The sequence below is a fragment of the Cervus elaphus genome, chromosome 30 (genome assembly GCF_910594005.1).
Source record: "Cervus elaphus chromosome 30, mCerEla1.1, whole genome shotgun sequence".
NCBI lineage: Eukaryota > Metazoa > Chordata > Mammalia > Artiodactyla > Cervidae > Cervus > Cervus elaphus.
Window position 1 is genome coordinate 75,026,937 of NC_057844.1, and position 21,235 is coordinate 75,048,171.

The 21,235-nt window shown below is 46.1% G+C and overlaps 1 protein-coding gene and 1 non-coding gene across 3 annotated transcripts in view; one reads left to right on the top strand and one right to left on the bottom strand.

Moving 5' to 3' along the window:
* The window catches only part of SLC15A1 (solute carrier family 15 member 1), a 47,591-nt gene that overhangs the window by 17,323 nt on the left and 9,033 nt on the right, over nt 1-21,235 (bottom strand). The window contains exons 1-11 of one of the 2 annotated variants that reach the window (XM_043891975.1): nt 12,910-13,007; nt 11,717-11,733; nt 10,924-11,005; nt 10,651-10,792; nt 9,616-9,735; nt 6,775-6,874; nt 6,465-6,555; nt 4,150-4,233; nt 1,498-1,580; nt 720-806; nt 94-183 (exon numbers count right to left, since the gene is read on the bottom strand). In XM_043891975.1, the coding sequence (XP_043747910.1) occupies nt 94-183; nt 720-806; nt 1,498-1,580; nt 4,150-4,233; nt 6,465-6,555; nt 6,775-6,874; nt 9,616-9,735; nt 10,651-10,792; nt 10,924-11,005; nt 11,717-11,731 (894 nt within the window). In that variant the 5' untranslated portion in view covers nt 11,732-11,733; nt 12,910-13,007. Of the gene's footprint in view, nt 1-93; nt 184-719; nt 807-1,497; nt 1,581-4,149; nt 4,234-6,464; nt 6,556-6,774; nt 6,875-9,615; nt 9,736-10,650; nt 10,793-10,923; nt 11,006-11,716; nt 11,734-12,909; nt 13,008-21,235 lie in introns of those variants that run through there. The other variant, XM_043891974.1, reaches the window with a different exon arrangement.
* Nucleotides 4,646-4,718, top strand: TRNAR-CCU. The gene has a single exon. It is a non-coding gene; the product is annotated as a tRNA-Arg (tRNA).

Consider the following 21,235-nt stretch of genomic DNA (forward strand, 5'->3'; position numbering starts at 1 on the left):
ACTGGAAGAGAACATTTTCAGGAGCTAAATATGCCCAAAGCATGTTCTGTTAATGAAGATGTACAGAAACATAGAAACATAGTCTCATATTACCTGCTGATCAAACAAGGCCCAGAACATGGGGAGAGGAATGTACAGGAACATCACCCTTGTAACCATCTTAATTTGAGAGATGAGCCGCTCCTGCAGTTGGAGGGAGACAGGGTGTCAATCAGTCACAACCTGCCACAATCAGCACAGCTTTCCCACAATGAAGCATAGACATGATCACATCTAGAGACAAACTGGGAGGTGAGTTCCAAGAACTCTATCATAGGTTTCTTTAGAAAACCCTAAATTCCTTATGTATTGAAAATATGAATGAAAACATCTTTAACATTTGAGGTAAGTTACTCGTTTCAAGGTAAATTCCCTAAATGTAAATCCCACCACCATCACTTAACTCTTCCATATTTGATCTAAAGTTATGTGATTGTAATGACACATAACTCTAGGCAGATGATTCCACACGAACGTCTACAGAAAGGTGATACTGTTTCTAGATAAATTATATACCACTGTTTCTCAAGTTCTTTTCAGTGTAAATAAGCTCTTTCATGCATCATCTTCTTTAAAATGCTAATAAACTTGATGAAGATACAACTGATAATTTTATCCATGTAGCCTTAATAACAAGAATTGCAATCACTGGGGCCGTAGTAGCAACAATCATCACTTACATCATATTTCTCACTAGCCCAGTCCAGCCAGTGCTCCCTCTTAGGAAATTTCTTACTCCGATGCCTAATCCTGTTTTTGATGGCAAACTGAAAGGAAGGAAGAACAAGCAAGTTTCAAAACAGAACCAACTCCTTTATCAGTGAAACACGTTTCAGTTGAACTCCCTTCAGTGGAAGACTCAGGAGAGAAGACATGTGTCATGACTAAGCTAAAGGCCTAACATGCATTTATTTTTAACCTCTCACTAACTGGGAGTGTTTGAGCCGCAGTAAACAAAATCACACTGCTACTACTTCACTCTCTGGATTCTCTACGGAGCAGCACCCAGTAGAATTACAATCTTCTAATGTGAAGCTGTGTTCATTTCTAAAAGTTATTTTCTTGTCCTTAGTTCCTGAAAGTAAGATCACTGACACTGTCCATGCTTCCACTCTGGATATACACTATGAAACCTGGCCTCTCCATCTTAGTTCCAACTGCTCCCTGACCAACATCAGACGTCACTTGTCATTTTTAAAAAAGCGAAGAGTCCCTCTGATTTGTTTTTCTTTCACCGCCGATCTTATTTTAAAAGTTCAAGAGCTGTTTTTCCATCCCTCCTGTTTTGAGTTTTATAAGAAACTTCAATTTATCAAAAGAGTAAAGGCCACCAAGAAAATGTTTAGAGCAAAGTCAAAGGTTCATGGAGATTTAATTTAAAGGAGGCAGAAGGTTCGGGTGGGGGGGGGGGGGCGGTGACGAAATGTGATTGAGAGAGAGGAGCACTGAAACACTTACCCCAATGCACTTGGCGACTTTAGACATGATGTTCCCCTGGGGCTTGAACTTCTTGTACATTCCACTGCCAATGACAAACACGACTGGGGAGGGCAGAAGAAGACATGTCAGCAAGGTGTTTGACAGACCTATCTGTGACCCAGAACATGTGTTTTTATTTGAGCTACAACTTTATTTTGGAAATACTGGGATGACTCAAAGGGTGGGTTTACCTCCCTCTCTCCCAGGTTCCACAGTGCTTCTGACTCTAATAATCACAGGGGCTTCTGAGAAATATTACACTGTGTTTTCATATGCAAACATTGAAACCTAATACCATCTCTTTCCCAGAATTTGGGGCAGCTTGCAGATGCTCAGTACAGCTATTTGAGCATGAGTCCTATTCCTCTTTAAAGGGATAAGTGCTTTGACAAAGCAGATTAATGCCTTATTCCACAAGGGCAGAGAACACAGCTTTAATTTTCTGGGGTTGCAATGAGAAGAGAAGTTTTTTCTTCTTTTTTTCAGATCTACAGACAAAAAATAGGAATTAATCTGTTGAAACTTTTACTTAATCACATGTGGCAGAATTTACTGTGTGGTCATGGGACAGAAATAGATCTGTCCATCTATGCATCTGCAGTTACATCTTTATGAAGGTTAAAAGCACTTTTTCAGTGAGGTCATTCTTTCATGGACCTTCTCAGCAAATGCATAGCATTGTGAAAATAACTTGGGGTGGGGGAGTCTTTCTGCAAAAGAGTCTGAAAAACAATCCCTATGCTAGGATTTCTGATTATCCAACACCACAACTCAGTAATTTTAAAACACTGATGGACTGTTTGATGATCTATTTGTTTTTGTCAGTTTAAGAAGGCTTGAAGTTTTGACAGGTGCCAGCTCTCAAGCATATCTCCAAGTATGTGCCAGATTGTGGGTGTTCTTTATTGTTAAAGGAAGAGAGGTTTGCTTATATTCTCACTCCATGCTAATTTTCTTCAATTCGGCCCCCACAACTGTGAGATAATAAATTTTTGTTATTTAAGCCTCTCAGTCTGTGGTATTTTGTTGTGGTAGCCCAAGGAAATGAAGACATCTACTATCTTTCCTGACCTATATGCAGGTTAGGAAGCAACAGTTAGTACTGGACTTGGAACAACAGATTAGTTCCAAATAGGAAAAGGAGTACGTCAAGGCTGTATATTGTCACCCTGCTTATTTAACTTATATGCAGAGTACATCATGAGAAATGCTGGGCTGGAAAAAGCACAAGCTGGAATCAAGATTGCCGGGAGAAATATCAATAACCTGAGATATGCAGATGACACCACCCTTATGGCAGAAAGTGAAGAGGAACTAAAAAGCCTCTTGATGAAAGTGAAAGAGGAGAGTAAAAAAGTTGGCTTAAAGCTCAACATTCAGAAAACTAAGATCATGGCATCTGGTCCCATCACCTCATGGGAAATAGATGGGGAGACAGTGGAAACAGTGGCTGACTTTATTTTCTGGGGCTCCAAAATCACTGCAGATGGTGACTGCAGCCATGAAATTAAAAGACGCTTACTCCTTGGAAGGAAAGTTATGCCTAACCTAGATAGCATATTAAAAAGCAGAGACATTACTTTGCCAACAAAGGTCTGTCTAGTCAAGGCTATCGTTTTTCCAGTGGTCATGTATGGATGTGAGAGTTGGACTATAAAGAAAGCTGAGTGCAGAAGAATGGATATTTCTGAACTGTGGTGTTGGAGAAGACTCTTGAGAGTCCCTTGGACAGCAAGGAGATCCAACCAGTTCATCCTAAAGGAGATTGGTCCTGGGTGTTCATTGGAAGGACTGATGCTGAAGCTGAAACTCCCAATTCTTTGGCCACCTCATGTGAAGAGTTGACTCATTGGAAAAGACCCTGATGCTGGGAGGGATTGGGGGCAGGAGGAGAAGGGGACGACAGAGGATGAGATGGCTGGATGGCATCACTGACTCGATGGACATGAGTTTGAGTAAACTCCCGGAGTTGGTGATGGACAGGGAGGCCTGGTATGCTGCGGTTCATGGGGTTGCAAAGAGTCAGACACGACTGAGCGACTGAACTGAACTGAGCCATCTTTCAAATTGGACTATCTTCTGTGGAATACTCGTCACACTTCCTAAGCGGCCAATGCCAAGAACTTAACATGCAAATGACTACACACACATACTTCTCCCAGAGGGAAGACAGTCTTGTAGAAACATTTGGAGATGATACATTTCAGAAAACAGGTTTGTTTAGAAGTATTTAAATGACTGTTGGAGCAGGTTGCCATGTCTTTAGGCGAGTTGTCGATGACAAAAACAAAAGCTTTCAGCCATGGGTTCACCTAGTCCAGCAGACTCTATCTTAATCTTAAGATACCTTCTTCTTAATCTGCCTAAATAGTTTTAAATCCTTAAATGTCCCACTCAAGAGATCCCTTTTCCTGTAGACTCTTTTTTTTTCATCCTATTCTCTCTGAAACCATATGCCAACTCTATTTTCTTTGAATTCTCAGAGTGTGGTTTAACACGGGATGGCAATTCTTCGGGCTACTCACTATTACAATGTGTTACATGCACTTTTAAAAGTTGGTCACAACAATTATTTATGTGAAGGCCTGACCTGACCACAGGACTGTATTAATCTAACTGACTTCTACTTACTCAGAGAGACGGCCATGAGTGCAGCAGGAACCCCAAAGGCCAGGGGGTAACAAGCTTGCTTACTGTGAATTCCGCATACTTGAACTGGGGGGAAATGACAAGATTAAAATTCATTATGGCAATGGTAGTACTCATTTATTTCAGTTTTTTTTTTTTTAATCCTTAACTGGTAATTACACATTGTTTTCATTTAATTTTCTAGACTTACTCATTTGGCTTACTGATGTCATTGCCAGCTAAGCAAAGTAGCTTTGTGGCAGAAATAGCAGGAGATGGAGGGAGGTTCTAACCTTAGCCTCTAAATAGATGTCTAATACCAGCGAAGCCAAAATCAGTGGGAACCCTTATGTTCCGTGGATTTACTTAGGAGGGGAGATGAAAATGATCTATACAATAACCTGAAGAAAGTGGGACTCAGAAAGTAAAATCAAAGGGCCCTAGAAAATCAGGATTGTGTGCCCCTGAATTTACGCCAATTAGAAAACAGTTAGGAATTTTCCTGGTGGTCTAGTGGTTAAGACACTGCACTCCTACTGCAGGGGGCACAGGTTCGATCCCTGGTCAGGGAACCAAGATCCCTCAGGCCATGTGACCTGGCCAAATAAAATTAAATTACATTTAAAAAAGAAAACAATTAGATCACCCAGGGCAGGGATCAACAAACTTTTCTGTGAAGAGTCAGTAAATCTTTTAGGCTGCAGATCTGTCCTACCTACTCAGCCCTGCCTTTTGTAGGGTGAAGCCAGCCACAGATAATATACACATTGATGGCTTTGTCCAGATTTCTGAATTTGGCCTGTGGGCCATAGTCTCTCAACTCCTGACTGAAGATCTATTTTAGCTCTGAAATCCTAGGATTGGTAGGAAAAAAAAAAAATAAAAACTCTGAAAGGGGCAACAGAAATGACTGCAGCCTCCAGGAATCATCTGATCCTAAAGGGGTTTGGCTTTATCTTTGATCAGCCATTTCACAGTTCTGCAGAGAAAAAAGAGTTGACTTGGCAGAAAACTGTAGTCATGCCAATGTTTCCTGCTCATGACTGTACAAGCAATTCCTATTCACAACAATGCAAAATAATGTCCCCACCCAGTAAAGAGCATGAATCTCAGTCAAATCCTTATTTAAACTGATTGCAGCAGTTTTCTAGTTTCCTCACTGACTAATAAGTTACATAAAATCTTTGTAAAACATTCATTGTATATTTGTATAAGAGCCATGATTTTCCTTTAACAATTATCCTATTATGCATTCTCCAATCCAAATATGTACAGCATATACTAGAATGTAGTAGAACCTGGAGGTGGAGGAGGTTAGGGGAGGTAAGGAAACATAATGTAAGAATAAAAGCTAGTAAATGTTCATACAGAACAAGTTAGAATGAGATTTAAATATCATCTTCAAAGTACTACTCCAGGCAAAACTACATTAACCCCATGATTATCTTCTTCCATAATTCATTACGACTCGAGGTATTGATACCATGGACACACCAAAATGGACACCTATTTTGGTCTCGTTTATCCCCAAATATTTCCTTCCATGTGGGAAATTCATAAACTCTTAGTGGAGTGCTGGCAAGCACAAAGATCTGAGTGCTGTGGATAGCTGTTGTCTCTTTCTCTTTCTTAGGGGCAGTTCTTTTAGAAATTTCTAGTAGAAGATGATAAGGAAAAAGGAAAGAAGATGAGAGGAAAACAAAGAATAAAACCTAGCCTGCTAAATTCTTCCTGACTCATTGAATGTCACTGGGGAGCAAGGTCTGAAGGCAAAAATGTCAGCTCTGGCCTACCCAGTTTAGTTTCCAAATAGCCTCTCTTGTCTTAGCTTTTACCATGAATAAGAACTTTGCATTAACAATAACATGGAAAAATCAGGGTGGGATAGGGTGGGAGGTGGGAGGGAGGTTTGAGAGGGATGGGACACATTATACTTATGGCTGATTAATGTTGCTCTATGACAGAAACCAACACAATATGGTAAAGTGATTATCCTCACATGAAAAATAAATAAATTCGAATTAAAAAAATAGTATAGAAAAATCGACTGCTATGCTAAGGATGGTTTAGATTCTGCAGGGGTCTCTAGAATAAGGGATTCTAATAAGATTAGAAAAGGAGATAAAGCCTGAAAGAAAAGCAGTTGGCATACTGGATTTCAATGAGTCCTCCAGCATGTATATGATGGCTGAAATGTTACGAGAGAACTGAGGGACAAACAAACCAACAAAGACTCAACCTTTCCACCTGACTTCTCTTCACAATTGAAAAATAAAAAGAATAACCAAGGTCCATTTCAGATATATACATATATTTACCTCTGAGCATGGGGGTGATGATAGTAGAAAGCAAACTTCCAGCATTAATGGCCAAATAAAAGATGGAAAAAAATCTGTTCCTTTGCTTTTCCTGTAATAGAAAGGATGACGTATGGTGACTTTGGCTATATAGCAAAGGGTCAACTGTAGCTGATGATCGGACTTGACTTTGAACCTGGCTTTGGTCAGTGTCTTACTGTCACATGTACCCAAACAGCCTCCAATGGAGAATACATTTTGTGTCGCTGGGGTTTGATTGTTGGGTGTTTATAATCATTGATGTGGTTTCAGTGGAGGCACATGTGCTTACCTGGCCCTCTTCAAACTGATCTCCGCCAAATGCAGACACACAAGGCTTTATCCCTCCAGTACCCAGAGCGATCAGGACCAGGCCAATCATGGAGAGCGCCCTGGGAAAGAGGTGGGGATTCCGAAACATGAGATCCTTAGAAGTAGGAGCTCCTCTTTCCCCTAATTTCCCTAAGATGACCAGGCACACAGAAGGGATTCAACCTGTATGAGAAGATAGTTCACAGGAATGCAATCTTGACAGCTGAATGAAACTTAAACTCAAGGGCCTTCAAATCCGTACCTTTATCTAATAATTTATCATCTAGAAAATTTAAAGCAATGGTTTGAGTGTGGAACAAAGATTTATGTATGGAATTCTTTTGTAAACTTATGATTTTTAGCAAAAGAATGTGTAAGTGAAATTTTAAGCATTGTCTCTGATACAGTCATAACAGACTCAAAACAGTCGTTAGAAGACTCTAGAAAACATGATTTAATTGCAAAGCAGAATAGCTGTTTATGTAGTAGGATCTTAACTTGTTTATAAAGTACAGAAGACTGGAAAAAAGTAGAGCAAAAGGTTTATTATTATAACTTTTTTTTATAATAAAGAGATCATAATAATAAAAGGGATTAAATATTATCTTTAAAATTTACTTTTGTATTTTTCAAGTTACTTGTGTTTTACCTCCTGAATTGAAGAAGAAAATAACTCATAGGATCTACCAAACCTCATTTTTAGTTTTGTTAGATTTACAAGAGGTTGCTACAAATTTTGAGCTTCCCAGGTGGTGCTAGTGGTAAAGAACCCATCTGTCAATGCAGGAGACATAAGAGACATAGGTTTGATCCCTGGGTTGCAAAAATCCCCTGGAGGAGGGAATGGCAACCCACTCCAGTATTTTGCCTAGAAAATCCCAGGGACAGAAGAGTCTGGTGGGCTACAGTCCATGGGCTGTGAAGAGTCAGACACAACTGAATTGACTGAGCCTGCACTCACTACAAATTTCAGATTTTATAGGTGCTTATTCCATATTTTCTTGGTTGTTAACATTGCTTTAAAATGCTAAAAATATTTTATGAAACAGATAAAGTCAAAGACAATACTTCACATAGCAAGAGTTTTTTAAAAATTAAAAAAAAAACATTTTTTAAAAACCATGCTTATCTTCCTGGATTAACCAGCAGAAGCATCTCTTTCAGCCAATCTGCCTCTTAAAACAACTTGTGTTTGGTGGTATCACACTAAGCATTTTAAAGGACAACAAAAACATAGCCAATTGAATATTATATACCCTCCACTCTCAGCAGGGTTTCAGTACTAACCTCACGAAATAAAATAAGTCACTAAGCTTTCTTATGTATGTACTGCCTGCCAGGCAGTGTTCCAGGTTCTCCACCTGGATTAATACACAGGCAGATATTATTACAAATGAGGACTCCTGGGCACAGAGGTGAAAAATGTGCTGAAGATCATACAACAAGCAAGAGGCACGGGCAGAACTTGAACCCATACAGCCTGGCACCAACGTACATGTCCTTAATTTATATTGTAGGTTAGAAAATCGAGGCATGGAGGAGATAAGTCGGCCCAGGTCTTACAGCTCATCTGTGAGACAGACCCTGGGAGTTTGAGCTGTGGGCTGAGTTTATACCCACTGCCCCCCACCAACATGGTTCCCTGGGGGGACCATGCATGTCACATCCAGGGACTAGTCTGGAAGGCAATCTGATTGAGCAACAAACCAGAAACACAAGATACTGCAGATACTAATTTGAATTTCAGTGGTATTTTCCTAACCCATTAGATGGTTTACTATAGATCCAGAAACCAAAGTGAAAGACCAGGAAGTGAAATAAATCTTCACAACTTGTCCACTAGGTCAGACTGCCGTGAGGGGAAATTCACCTCACAGGGGAGTTGGTGTCAACAGGGCTTTTCATCAAGAAAGCAGAACATCAGACTGGAACAAACTGAATTACGGAAAAATGAGCAGAGATGTGGTACAAGACCGAAAATTGAAGGTACAGATTCTTGAGGAAACCAGGGGAAACCGAGGATCAGGGTCCATGTGGTCAATGTCCCTCCAGGGAGATGAACACAGACATTCCATGTGCTGAATGGGATGTGCACCCAAGACGCCAAGCCTCCAAGTGAGCAGTGACTCCAGACAATGGTTAGGACAGTTACGTCCTGAAGACCCAAGTCTGAGTCAGTTAAACACCTCTCTACACTGATGGGGAAGGAAAGTCTTCCTTCCACTTAGGTTCACCCACTTAGGGTGAAGGTTCAAGTGTGCCATGTGGTAAGTCCCTTCAGTAGTCTCTGACTCTTTGCAACCCCATGGACTGTAGACCACCAGGCTGCTCTTTCCATGGGATGCTCCAGGCGAGAATACTGGAGTGGGCTGCCGTGCCCTCCGCTGGGGATCTTCCTGACCCAGGGATTGAGCCCACATCTCTAATGTCTTCTGCATTTTCAGGTGGGTTCTTTACCACTAGTGCCACCTGGGAAGCCCAGAGTTTCAAGAAAAATGATTAAAAATTAGAGCAGTAAAGGAAGAAGGGATAAAATAGGAGTTTGGGGTTAGCAGACACAAACTATTACATATAAAACAGATAAACAACAAGGTCCTACTATACAGCACAGGGAACTGTATTTGATATCTTGTAATAAATCATAATAAAAAATATGAAAAGAATATGTATGTATAATGGAATCACTTTGCTGCACATCAGAAACTAACACAACACTGTAAATCAACTATACTTCAATTGAAAAATTAAAAAAAAAAATCAGAACACCAAACAAGCAACTAGCAAGAAAGTGTGGGTAGGGCCACGGTTAGCATCAACTCACACGTGCACAGAAATACTGTCCGGGGTTCCATCATGGTTGAAGTCCGTGAGATCATTAATTGAGCTCACAGCAATGACTACCTGCCCAATGGTGTAGACGATGGACAGCGACACGATCGTCCTGTGTTAAAAGAGGTCAAGAGAATCCAAGTCAATTACACAAGGACCGTCCACTTCCAACACCAGCGCAAAAAGGCCTCTGCTTCCAATTTTCAAAAGCCCAGTTACAACTGTCCTTGTTTCTCAAATTGGGACGATAACCGGATACCCCTTTGAAAGTCAGCCTGCTGAAGAAATCGGCCCCCAGCATGTAGGCGCTGAGCAAAGTTGTGGCTGGAGGAGCCTGGGGAGAAGGAAGATCCGTTTTCTCTTTGAACTATGTGAAAGACTCAATGTATAACTATCAAAATGAGGACACGCATCTTTGGACAGTGAGAGAGCATGATTGTGTATCTGGTAACGACACTTGGGCAGGAGTGGTCCATTGGTTAATTTTGAATGATACTGACTTATTTTGAGATGGTGAATATTCCTGCCTCCGCCCACATCACGCATTTCAGCTGGAAGAGCCTTTACTTCCTTCTGCGTTAAGTCCAAGGAAAATTCCTGAGGACCACCTCCACCCCCCACCACCACTGAGGGTGCTCTTGGACCTCTCCCTGAATGACTGGCTGATCATCCCATGCCCCACCATCTAGCAGTTTGAGCCTTTCATCTGCTGGGGTGTTTTTAGGGAGCTTCTTTGTTCTCCCAGCCCTTAATTCCTCACGCATCATTAACAGACGATATTCCTGCTACTATTTCAACATGAGACAAGGAGGCCAAAAATCCTACTGATGCTACTCGCCTGCTGAATGCCAGGCCACTGCTGAACTCTGGCCATACAAGGATGAGCAGAAATGGGGCCTGGGACCCTCTCCTTGGAGTTTTTTATGTTCCCTAATTCTTCGTGCCCCGAGACCACCATCCCAAATCGCAAGGCTTATCTTCATTACTTGTTGGCTTGCTCGTTAACAAGAGAGCCACCACGACTCACTTGAACTTCCCCAGCCAGGAGTCGGCAATGAGAGCCCCGAGGATGGGCGTCAGGTAGCACAGGGCGACGAACGTGTGGTAGATGGCGGTGCCCAGGTTGTCGTTCCAGCCCAGGAAACGTTGGAAGTACAGGATCAGGAGTGCTTTTTGCAGAGGGTAGCGGAGGAGGAGATGGCAACGAAGTGAGCAGTTGCAGAGGTAACGGGCTCCTCACTGACCGGGGGTCGGGGCGGGGGGGGTGGGAATGGGGGTGAGGGGTGTCGAAAAGAGTTACCTCTCATTCCATAGTAAGAGAACCTTTCGCAGAACTCATTGACCACGATGAAGAAGATGCTCAAGGGGTACCCGAAGCAATTCTGACAAAGAGAAACAGTCTGGGCTGGAAACAAGGTCCTCACTGGTCCAGCATCGTCAGTGAGAGCTAATAGCACAGAAAGCAGCTGGTGTGTATTTAGTAACTTACCGGAGACCCTCCAGAGGTGGGATCCAGGATTAAAACTTTTTCATTCCCTTACACTCTACGTAGCGACAACAACGAAATGAAGGTTTTTCTTGTTTTACAGTTTTATTGTTAGCCTGAGAAGGGCTATATAGGCAGACCTCAGAGATATAGCGGGTTTGGTTTGAGACCACCGCAGTAGAACAATAACTGTGATAAAACAAGTCACACAAAGTTTTGGGTTTTACGGTGCATATGAAAGTCACGTCTACACTACTCTGTGGTCTGTTAAGTGTGCAATAGCATTATGTCTAAAAAACAATGCTTAATTTAAAAATGCCTTATTGCTGAAAAATGTTAACCATCATCTGACTACCAGGGTTGCCACAAACCTTCAGTTTGCACAAAAACACAGTCTCTGCGAAGCATGGTAACAGGAGGGATGCCTCTACACAGAAGTTTCTAAAGAGAAGAAATGGTCACACAGGGACTCAGGATGGTTCCCTGGTGGATGCTAGATGCACGTTAAGTGAATGGAGCGCAGCTGTGGACAATGAGGGGCAAAACAGGTCGTAAAGCTTACAGCCTACATCATGAAGTCATGTGGGGAAGGAGGAGGGAGACTCACCTTCGGCACGGACATTCCTGAAAGGAAACAAAACGCCACAGTTAGAGGCGAGTAGGCAAAGCGCTTTTTGCTGAGTCTGAGCTCAGCCCCTCCGGCCAGCCGGGCCGCTGGGGGTGTTGTCCCCGGCACTCAGGCCCCATTCGCCATCCGGGCCTGGGCCCCGGCCTCTGCTGAGTAGGGCTGGGCTGGTAGCTGCATTTTCTTTTCATCAGCTCCTCATCAGGGCAAATGCGTGGTCAGGATGGAGAACCAGAGACTCAGAGGATCTGCCGCAACCATTTCCTCCTTGAGAGGCTTCAAAGGCTGCCTGGCGCCCACGGGATAAAAACCCCAACTTTCAGAATGTCCTTCACAGTCTCACGAGGCCGGGGGGTTTGGGTGAGGGTGAGATAACCGAAATAGAAAATGAGGACGCCCACTTGACACGTGGTGACGATCCCATCTCCGCCCGGGTTCCCGAGCCGCCTTTCTTCTTATACTATGCTGTGGTCTGTTAAGTGTGTGTGTGTGAATGTTGCTCAGTTGTGTCTGACTCTTTGTGACCCCATGGACTGTCCCTGGAATTCTCCAGGCCAGAGTACTGGAGTGGGTAGCCTTTCCCTTCTCCAGGGGATCTTCCCAGCCCTAGGTCTCCCACATGGCAGGCGGATTCTTTACCAGCTGAGCCACAAGGGAAGCCCTGTTAAATGTGCAATTAAACTTTGTTTTTTAGACAGAATGCTCTTAAGTGTGCAATAGCATTCTGTCTAAATTAATTTTATAATGCCTTAAAAATGCCTTTCTTCCTGCCCAGCCCCCCAGGCACACAGGCTCCCGGACACCCAACCCGCTTCCCTGGACATGCCCCATCTGCACGCCCACAGCCCTCAACTCAAGACAGTGAAGCCGCCTCCGACCTCCCTGCATAACCAGGGGGCAATAACCGACAGTTTCCATTGCCGCCTCCCTGCTGCCGGAAGAATCACGGGGTCTCCAGCCCCATATCCCCAGCGTCTTTTCCAGCACCCACCGCCCAGCAGGGGCTTAGCACCAGAAGAGAGACTTAGAAGAGCAGGAAGAAAATGGGCGAAGATCCAAGTGAGCTGGCACAAACCAGGTGCCACTGACAGCCTTCTCAACCGTAGCTGTAGCCCTCATCCCCTCTGTCCCGGCTCCTGCTCTACTGTCTCCCCTGAACTGTGACCAGAGCTCACCCGGAGTCTTGCCCGAGTCCTCCTATCTCCTGCCTGGCGTGCTGCAGTCCACGGGGTCACAGAGTCAGACACGACTGAGCGAGCAAACAGCATCTTCTGTACTGCTCCTGTCCCCGCACACCTTGGCCCCTATTTATCAGGGGCTGTCACATGCTATTTCAATGCCTCTGTCCCTGGGGACCTACCCCCTTTCCACCCCCTCACCCCAGCCCCACTGACCACAGTTTCGAGTTCCTTACAGTCATGATCCTCAGACTTATGTATCCGTGACTCCACAGCTGTGTGTGTGTGTGTGTTATATCCGACTTTTCACGACCCCATGGACTGTGGCCTGCCAGACTCCTCTGTCCATAGAATTTTCCCAGCAAGAAACTAGAACAGGTTTCCATTTCCTACTCCAGGGGATCTTCCCAGTCAGGGATTGAACCCACATCTCCTGTGTCTCCTGCATTGGCAGGCGGATTCTTTACCACAGTGCCGCCTGGGAAGCCCATGAGCAGAGGTTCTCAAACTGGAGCCTGCCTCAGAGCCAACCCTAGGGCTTGAGAGAGCAGTTTCTGGATCCCATGCCCAGAGTTGCTGTCTCTGGAGGCCTGAGGAGTAGGTTGCATTTCTAATGAGGAGGAGTAGGTCCCCCAAGCTTGCATTTCTAACAAAGTCCAAGGGCAGGTCAGTGAGCGCTGCTGGCCTGGGGATGGTCCCCTGCGAACCACACGCAGACTGTGAGGTCGAGTTGCCTGCCTGATCTAAGTACCTAAATTTTATCCCGGCCCTGGGCACCTCAGGACGCTCCTGGGCCCTGTGTTCTGGGGTGCCGGGTGGAGAATGGGATACAGAGGCTGAACACCTCACTGGCGTCTCCCCCGTGGTCCCCACCGCAAGCTTTTAGATCTTCCCTGTTCCCGGCCCTTCCTCTCCGACTGGCCGCCTTGTATTTTCATCATGAGCTCATCCGGGGCCCCATCCCATAAGACACAACTGCAACTCTGCCTGAGGAACCCCATTCTCGGCCTGGACCCCGTGGTCTTCCAGGCCATCACCCCCCAGCTCGTAAAGAGGCGGCCTTCCTTCCTGAAGCCAGTCCCGCTGCGCTGTGGGTAACTATACTTCCCCCGTCTCACCTTCCCCACTTAAGAGCGGTGATGCTATCTTCATCCTTGTTCTCAAGGTGGGAGAGATGAAAGTTCTGGAAGGAGATTCTTCACCGCTGACGGACTGGTGTTCTCCCCAGTTAGACTTTCTTATAGGAAGGGGCTGTTCTCGGGGGCAACCCGTGAGGAGTACGGCATGAGGTCAGATGGGAAATGGGATCCTAGTCTTGTTGCTGACCCCATTCCCCTGCATGCCTGGGCAAGCCCACCTCCTCTGCACACAGCCTGCCTATCAGGTGACGGGAATCCCACCCACCTCCTAGGTTGGCTATGAGAGTCCATGGGGGAAGCCCCGGCCCTGGGCTCGCAGGGACAGCAGCAGGGGAAGCTGCTACTATGACAGCATCTTCCGCCCCTCACGTGGTGCTTTTCACAGACTGGAAACTAAATGTCTGCTGAGTGAATGCGTATCCTGAAGAACCAGCCACTCTGGTCCTCAAGGTCTGTGTTCACATCCTGGTTGCTTCACTCCAAAGTTCCTTTAGCCCCTCCGGTGAATCCGGAGGGGCTGATGTCAGTGAACCTAGACTCTTGGAGCCCGTGAGGCTGACCTGGCGGGTTTCATGAGTGCCCCAATGTCTTCCCAATCTCCACATGCTTTGGCCCCAGGGGAGCGGTGGCGGGAGGTCAGAGGGTCAGGGCATTTTCATCCCTGGCCACCTCAGACGGCTGCATCCTCAAGGGCCAGCCGCTCCGCCCCCGACGTGGGTCCTCTCTCTCCACACGACTCTCCTCCTAGGTTTCTGTCCTGGCTCTGTCCCACTTCCTACAGGTGGTAACGGTAAGGCCACCACTCTGGATGCCCGCCCGTCACTTAGGAAGCCCTGTGCCCTGGCCCCCGCCTCCGTCTAAATGTCTTTTTGAGTATGCCACCTGTTTCCTGATGGGACCCCGGGGGATAAACAAGCCACGTTTCACCACCGGACTACACACTGCCCTGTTTCATCACCAGAGTCGGGAGAGGCCCACTCTGCTGTGAAATCAAAGGACCTCCCAGGAAGACGCTTTTGCAGAGCCCCACAGGACGAGCCTGTTGGCTGTATTCGAAGCCTGCCCGGTTCTTTGCTCCGTCTTCCTGGGGACCGGGCAGGGCCGTACGATGCCCCGCCTTCTTAAGACTTCAGATAATGTGGCCCTAGAGTGTATCACAAAGACCACACAAAGCAACGAGGTTCGTCCACACCAGAGGTCAGGTTGGTTCTTGTGATGGGCCTTCTAGAGAAAAGCAGGAGGATGGTGTGAACACCCGGATGACAGAGACAGCCTGGAGCTTGCTCCAGTCATGGCGTTCACACATTCCCTTGGTTTGCAGGGAAGACTTTGCCAAGCCAGGGTAGCCCCTGTAGACTTTTGGCTGAACATTATTTAGCACGGGCTTCCCTGGTGGCTCAGCTGGTAAAGAATTCGCCTGCAATGCAGGACCCTGGGTTTGGAAGATCCCCTGGAGAAGGGAATGGTTACCCACTCCAGTATTCTGGCCTGGAGAATTCCATGGACTGCATAGTCCATGGGGTTGCAAAGAGTCAGACACGATTGAGTGACTTAACACTGGCAAAGGTTTTGTGTAGTTCACACATGAATAGGGTTACAGAAAATAATCGTTAAACCTTGTTACAACAACCATCACACCCAAACTACGTTATGGAAAATGAAATTCCTACACTCACTCAGGTGAAAATCTGAGACTGAGTGCCCAGTCGTCACTTAGGATACCTTTTATTTTCTGAAAGCTGTGTGTTCCAAGGAACCACTTTCATTGTTGTGCGGTAGAGGTTACTAAGCTCTTCTTTCATAGAATTCAGATGTAATGGATGGATGTAACATGGCAGTTAGCATTTAATTAATACACCTGTGTCCTCTCATGGCTGCTGTCTGAGGAAACTCAAATGCTCAAACACTTGAACTCAAATTTCAACCTTTGCCAGACTCTGTTTACTTCGGTACAGTTGTGTTTATTGTTGATATCTTGACAGTAAATCTCATCGGCATATTCGAGTGGTCCCATGTTTCTCACATCGCTAATGGGTCACTTGGTTTGTTTTTTTTTTTAGTGTATTTTATTTTTTTTATTTTTAAATTTTTTTTTCCATTTATTTTTATTTGTTGGAGGCTAATTACTTTACAATATTGTAGTGGTTTTTGCCACACATTGACATGAATCAGCCATGGATTTACATGTGTTCCCCATCCCGATCCCTCCTCCCGCCTCCCTCTCCATCCCATCCCTCTGGGTCTTCCCAGTGCACCAGCCCTGAGCACCTGTCTTATGCATCCAACCTGGGCTGGTGATCTGTTTCACCCTTAATAGTATACCTGTTTCAATGCTGTTCTCTCTGAACATCCCACCCTCGCCTTCTCCCACAGAGTCTAAAAGTCTGTTCTGTACATCTGTGTCTCTTTTTCTGTTTTGCATATAGGGTTATCATTACCATCTTTTTAAATTCCATATATATGCGTTAGTATACTGTATTGGTCTTTATCTTTCTGGCTTACTTCACTCTATATAATGGGCTCCAGTTTCATCCATCTCATTAGAACTGATTCAAATGAATTCTTTTTAAGGGTCACTTGGTTTTAATTACAGATCAGAGTAAAACATCTTAGCCAATCCCAGGCATATAGTAATTGCGGAATCAGTGCTGGCCCTTGTTGTTATACTAAGCCTAGCAGTGCTTTTCACTCTCTTGTGGCTACAGGATTTGGTAAAATAAATGCACATCATAAACTTCTATGTCACTGACTTGTGGGGACAGCAGGAAAAACCAAGAAAGACACATTGCTGCTTCCTCCTCGTTAATGGAACCTTGCCATGAAGCTGACTATAGCCTAGTACCTAACGGAGCACGTTCCACGTTTTGAACCATTTGGGGATGGAAACCCTAACTGGACTGTTTCATTACCTAGAAACTAGTAACTCCTTTGTCAACGCGATGGGTGTAAAGGGTGCTTTCTTGGATTCGGACTTGGGAAAGGAGGGGATGAGGCATCTTTGTGGGACATAAGAGAGAAGCTTGCTCCTGCAGGCAGAGGAAAGTGTTCCTTATCATCGCTGAGAGGGAAATCAAGGGAAAGATTAAGCACTGCATGATGTATCGAGGGTGACATTTCTGAAGTCACATGGTGTGGGAGGCAGAACTTTGGTCCCACAAAGATATCCACATTCCTGATCCCCAGGGTCATGTGGATATGTTTCCTGCCACAGCAAAAGGGACCTGGCAAGAGTGATTCAGCCAAAGACCTTGAGGGCAGGCATTTATCCAGGATCATCTGAGAGCTCCAGTGTAATCAAAAGGGTCTTTAAAAGAGTCAAAGGAGGAGATATGAAGACAGAAGCAGAGGTCAGGGTGATGGACAACTGCTGGAAGGCCACCACAAGCCAAGGAAAGTGGTGACCTCTAGAAACGGAAAGGACAAGGAAACAGAGAAGAAGCCTGCCCATACCTTGATTTTACCCCACATCAGACTTCTGACCTCCCGAGCTCTAAGACAACAAATCTGTGTTGTTTTAAGCCACTAAGTTTGTGACACTTTGTTATAGCAGCCATAAGAAACTCATACACATGGGTTTGTCTCAAGCTCTGTAGATGTAGGTCTCATCACTGTTTATATGGCCTTCCCTGGTGGCTCAGACGGTAAAGAATCTGCCTGCCTGCAATGCAGGAGACCTGGGTTGGGAAGATCCCCTGGAGAAGGGAATGGCTACCCACTCCAGTATTCTTGCCTGGAGAATCCCATGGACAGAGGAGCCTGGTGACTCGTAAAGAATCAGACACAACTGAGTGACTAACACTTTCACTCAGACTGTAAAGAATCTGCCTGCAATGCAGGAGACCCGGGTTTCATCACTATCTACATAGATCTAAAGACTCAAACTTCCTACCAAGTTTTATTTGTTGGCAAAATTTCCTTTTTATCATTTTTTTCCCCTTAAGCAACATTTTCTATCTGAGGCTTAGGAGTCTGTACGTGGCACCTGCCTTCTTGATGGGATTTGGCAGAATCTGTAATTAATTGCTCAGCTAGTTTCTGCAGGTTCAGTTCAGTTGCTCAGTCATGTCTGACTCTTTGCAACCCCGTGGGCTGCAGCACCCCAGGCCTCCCTGTCTATCACCAACTCCTGGAGTTTACTCAAACTCATGTCCATTGAGTCAGTAATGCCATCCAACCATCTCATCCTCTGTCATCTTCTCCTCCTGCCTTCAATCTTTCCCAGCATCAGGGTCTTTTCCAATGAGTCAGTTCTTCACATCAGGTGGCTAAAGTATCGGAGTTTAGCCTCAGCATCAGTCCTTTCAATGACTATTCAGGACTGATTTTCTTTAGGATGGACTGGTTTGATCTCCTTGCTGTCCAAGGGACTCTCAAGAGTCTTCTTCAACACCACAGTTCAAAAGCATCAATTCAAGGCTGTATATTGTCAACCTGCTTCTGCAGGTTACTGACTCTTCATGACCTGTCTCTAAAGTGGGATTGCTGCCTTACAGGACTGCTGTCAGGAATAAGGTTGTCTGAAATTGGTTCTGTAAACCAAGAGTAAAATGAGTTTCCTTGGTGATGGCTCTTGTAGGCTGTGTATATGCCTTCCCAAATCAGTCACAAGAGACCCCAGTGAACACAATGGTCCTGCTAGAACACACTTAGCCTCACTCCTAGCAGAAGCAGCTTTGGAGCTGAGGCGAGAACTCTTACAATGTTTCCTCTGCAGCCAGTTGGTGGAAGGACATGGGGCTTTGAAATTAGCTTGGAGATGTTCCTCCCAGCCATGAGGATCTGGTCAAAGCACTCAACCACTGGATCCTCCTTTCCTTCATCTAGAAGTGCTAACACTTTCTTTGCCATTGGGTTGATAAGACTGAACCTACATTAATGAAGTTTGTTATTAATTGCATCCCAGGAAAACATCTGGGTAGTATGGATGGATGTTTGGCATGGACTGACTTGAAAATATGGACAAGACTTTGCCATGGGAGCCCTGGCAGGGGAGAGAGGTGGCCCTTGAAGAAAGAGGCTGTCCCTTCCAGGGGTGCTCTCATTGATCAAATCAGAAGGTCCTTATGATGTCACTGGGGGGAATTAGGTCATGGGATGAGGAAGTTGTGGACAGAGGAAAGTCGGACTTCTCAAATATAAGCCACTGGCAAGCACTGACTTTCAATCAAGCTGCTCTCAAAAGGGCAGCAGTATAGTGCGTGACCACGTGAGTGGCTGCAGGGGTTAAAGGAACATTTAAAAACTCTCCAGTGCAGCAGTTCTCAAAGGGTGGGCCCTAGACCACCACCAGCAGCAGCAGCTCCTGGGAAATGCAACTTCTTGGGTGCATCGCAGACACGTGGAATCAGAAGCTCTGAGGGTGGAGCCAGCTGCCTACACAGTAGCAAGCCCTCCCGGGACACCGTTTGGAGGCCACTCACTCATTGCCCAGCATGGCAGGAGGGGGCTGGCACTAGGCCGCCTCAGGCACCAGGCAGCGCTCCCATCCAGGTGATCAGCTCCTACCATGTGAGTCTGGCCTTGGCTCTTCATTCCCCGTTTCTGAGCTCCGTCCTCTATATACCAGGACGATGGTGACAAGCAGATGCCTTGCCTTTCCTGTCTCCCGTCCACCCCACTGACCTGTGCACTGTCCTGGGTGGAGGCTCTCAGGACTGCCCTCAAACCTCTCAGGCTCTGCCTCCTGCACGGCCGGCCTCTGCTGGGGTCCTAACTTCCATCGCCCTTCACCCCAGCAGTTGAGCCAGGCCTCCTACCTCTCCCACCTCCAGGCTCCTGCATGGCTCCCCGCAGCATTAGGGCAGTTAGCGCCTCCCCTCCCCACCCCTCTCTCCTACCTTAGATCCTTTTAGTCTCTTTACAACCGCCCCGGACACAGTGAGCTGTTCTGACTTCTGAAAAGAGTTTCAGAGCCTCACGTATCATGTGATTGCCCCTCCTTTTTTTTTTTTTTTTTTGAGAAAATACAGCATTGGTGACTTCAAAAAGAGCCTGGAGGAGATGCATCAAGTGTAATTGCAGCTGGCGACGACAGAGGATGAGATGGTTGGATGGCATCACTGATGTGATGGACATGAGTTTGAGTAGGCTCTGGGAGTTGGTGATGGACAGGGAGGCCTGGCATGCTGCAGTCCATGGGGTCGCAAAAAGTCGGACACAACTGAGCGACTGAATTGAACTGAGGCTTGGTGGCGGAAGCACAGTGGAAGAGGCACGCTGGCTGATTTTTTTCCCCCCAAATTGCTCAGCTTTGATCAAGAAGCCAAAGGGCTTTTTCCTTCCTTAAGTGGGCTTTTGCCACCAGAGTCAGGCTCGTTCCAGAGCAGACAGCCTGCGTCTATCACCCAAGGCCCTTGTTTTCCGGAGGGGCTCTTCCTGACCTGATAAGTTTTTTTTTCTTCCTGAAATGTCTTGCTACATTCCCCTACCTCAGAGTCCCTGCTTGTCCACACAGCAGTTTCGTGCACTTCGGAAAATTGTGATTTCTGGCAGGATCTCGCCCAGGGGCACGGCTCATGAGTGGAGAATGGCTCAGTGGCCCCGGGCGCTGCTTTCCAGCCTGGGCCTGCTCTGGGGCCTCCGGGCAGGGCACAGCCTGCACCCCTGGGGGCACTGGTCCTTCTCGTCTGGATTTGTTTTTATAGAAAAAGCCTCTTTTCCACAACCCCCTTCATTCCCACTGAGAGAACCTATTCTTCCCCTGCTACATTGACAAACAGCCGCATAAACCGCCTGCAGTTCAGGAGACTGGGTTCGATCCCTGGGTCGGGAAGATCCCCTGGAGACGGGAATGGCAACCCACTCCCGTATTCTTGCCTGGAGACTCCCCATGGACAGAGGAGCCTGGCGGGTCTGCAAAGAGCTGAACACGACCTGGAGACTACACCACCACCACCAGGAGCCAACATGCTGATGTGTGGTTTCCTGAAAGCCATTTAATCAAGTTCCTGGCTGCCCCGCCAGCACCGCTGCGAAAAGCAAAGGCGTTATCAGGCCTTTGAGAATCGAGGACGGCCACTAAACTCTAGCAACCTGGAGTTGCTTTAGGAATGCGGGGAAACTAGTGCTAGTGGGACGGTGGAGGTTTTATGAAGCGACTCTGGCCATGATCCCAGGGCAGGGACCAGACATCTTGGGCGCTGGTGACCCTGTTGCCCGACTGGAAAGGCATGGGGTTCTCTGAA